The sequence below is a fragment of the Anneissia japonica genome, unplaced genomic scaffold (genome assembly GCF_011630105.1).
Source record: "Anneissia japonica isolate Jap-2015-1 unplaced genomic scaffold, ASM1163010v1 scaffold310670_len1380_cov382_single, whole genome shotgun sequence".
NCBI lineage: Eukaryota > Metazoa > Echinodermata > Crinoidea > Comatulida > Comatulidae > Anneissia > Anneissia japonica.
In genome coordinates, this window is record NW_022727975.1 from 1 (window position 1) to 1,380 (window position 1,380).

At 34.3% G+C, this 1,380-nt stretch overlaps 1 protein-coding gene across 1 annotated transcript; it reads left to right on the plus strand.

Moving 5' to 3' along the window:
• Positions 1 to 263: 263 nt before the first annotated feature.
• LOC117113953 (RING finger protein 11-like) lies at positions 264 to 1,245 on the plus strand (the record flags this gene model as incomplete). Its single annotated transcript, XM_033257462.1, is given in 1 exon segment — positions 264 to 1,245. A coding segment is annotated over 1 exon segment (181 nt), but the record flags the coding sequence as incomplete, so codon positions are not given.
• Positions 1,246 to 1,380: the final 135 nt, after the last annotated feature.

The following is a 1,380-nucleotide window of genomic DNA, read 5'->3' on the forward strand; positions in this document are numbered from 1 at the left end:
CCCATCATAAATCTCAGTTCTAAGGGTCTCTGCTGTTTGGGGCTGGGGCCTACTGTAAGATGACATATTTTCTACTCTTTCACTATTTTCTGCAACAGAATACAGAAGTAAAAATTATCTGTAGGCCTATTCAGCTGTAAGTTTATATGATTCTCAAAAAAAAGTTTAAGTGAGTGGCTATTTAAATTTGTTTTGTTAAATTGGCTCTGTTTGGAATGTATATCAATAAAATAATATCAAATTGTTTTTTAATTTTCTTTCAGATGTGTTATATGTATGATAGATTTTCAAGTTGGAGACCCCGTCCGGTTCTTGCCATGTATGCACACTTATCACGTAACCTGCATAGATGATTGGTTGATGCGTTCTTTTACTTGTCCATCATGTATGGAACCTGTGGATGCTGCATTATTAATGTCTTATGACGATTCAGTAAATAATTAATGAACACAGAAATACAGTATAATTAAAAGTAGATGACTAGAATGTTTGTTTGGCAGTCGCTGTTACATTCAACAACTACTACTCTTCCATAATGATGCATTTCCTGGATAAAAGTTGGAATTTGATTGACCAGTTTCAAAGTCAGAATTTGATTGACCAGTTTCAAAGTCATCTTATGTATACATATCTCGGAAGCATCAGTTGCACAACTTAAAATATTAAGCATGAACTAAACCTTGTTACTATGCATTATGGCATTAGGCTGTAATGTTATTTTGTGGAAAAAGTATGAAAAATAGTACAGAATATGTGGCTGGTATATGAACAGGGTCAGTGTTCATAGGGTTTAGTTCTTACCCAAGTAAATGTGCTATTTCATTATACCTGGTACAGTACATGTTTTTAATTGGCTGCTTAAGTTGACATTTTAGTAGATATGCTCTATCCCAATTTTGTTAATGAAGTATTACAGTATATATAGCTCTTAAATGTTCAGGATAACTAATAGCTATGGTTCATTTTCTGCATTAAATATGGTTAAAATGGCTTTGGTACATTTTCACAAACATTAATTGTATCGAATGGGGTTATAGGCCTATACATTATCAGCGGTGATGTCAGCATTTCCCCTCTAACAGATGGGCGGTCTCAACATTATGGTGTGAGCTTAGATTAAATCAGTTTTAGATCACCTCTAGATGCCTGAAAATGGGACTACCACACCAGCTGTCTCTGGCTTAGAAAATTATACTACTTTAAAGTGTCACTTTTATTTCAACAATAAATAGCATTACATAGCAACTATCAGCAGTCTGATATAAAGCATACATAGTAAGTTTGACTCTGATAAAATTGTGTCTATGTTACAAAGCAAAATTTTTAATTAAATGTGTTTGCTGGCAATGAAACAGCTCTTCCCTCACCCCCCCCCCCCCC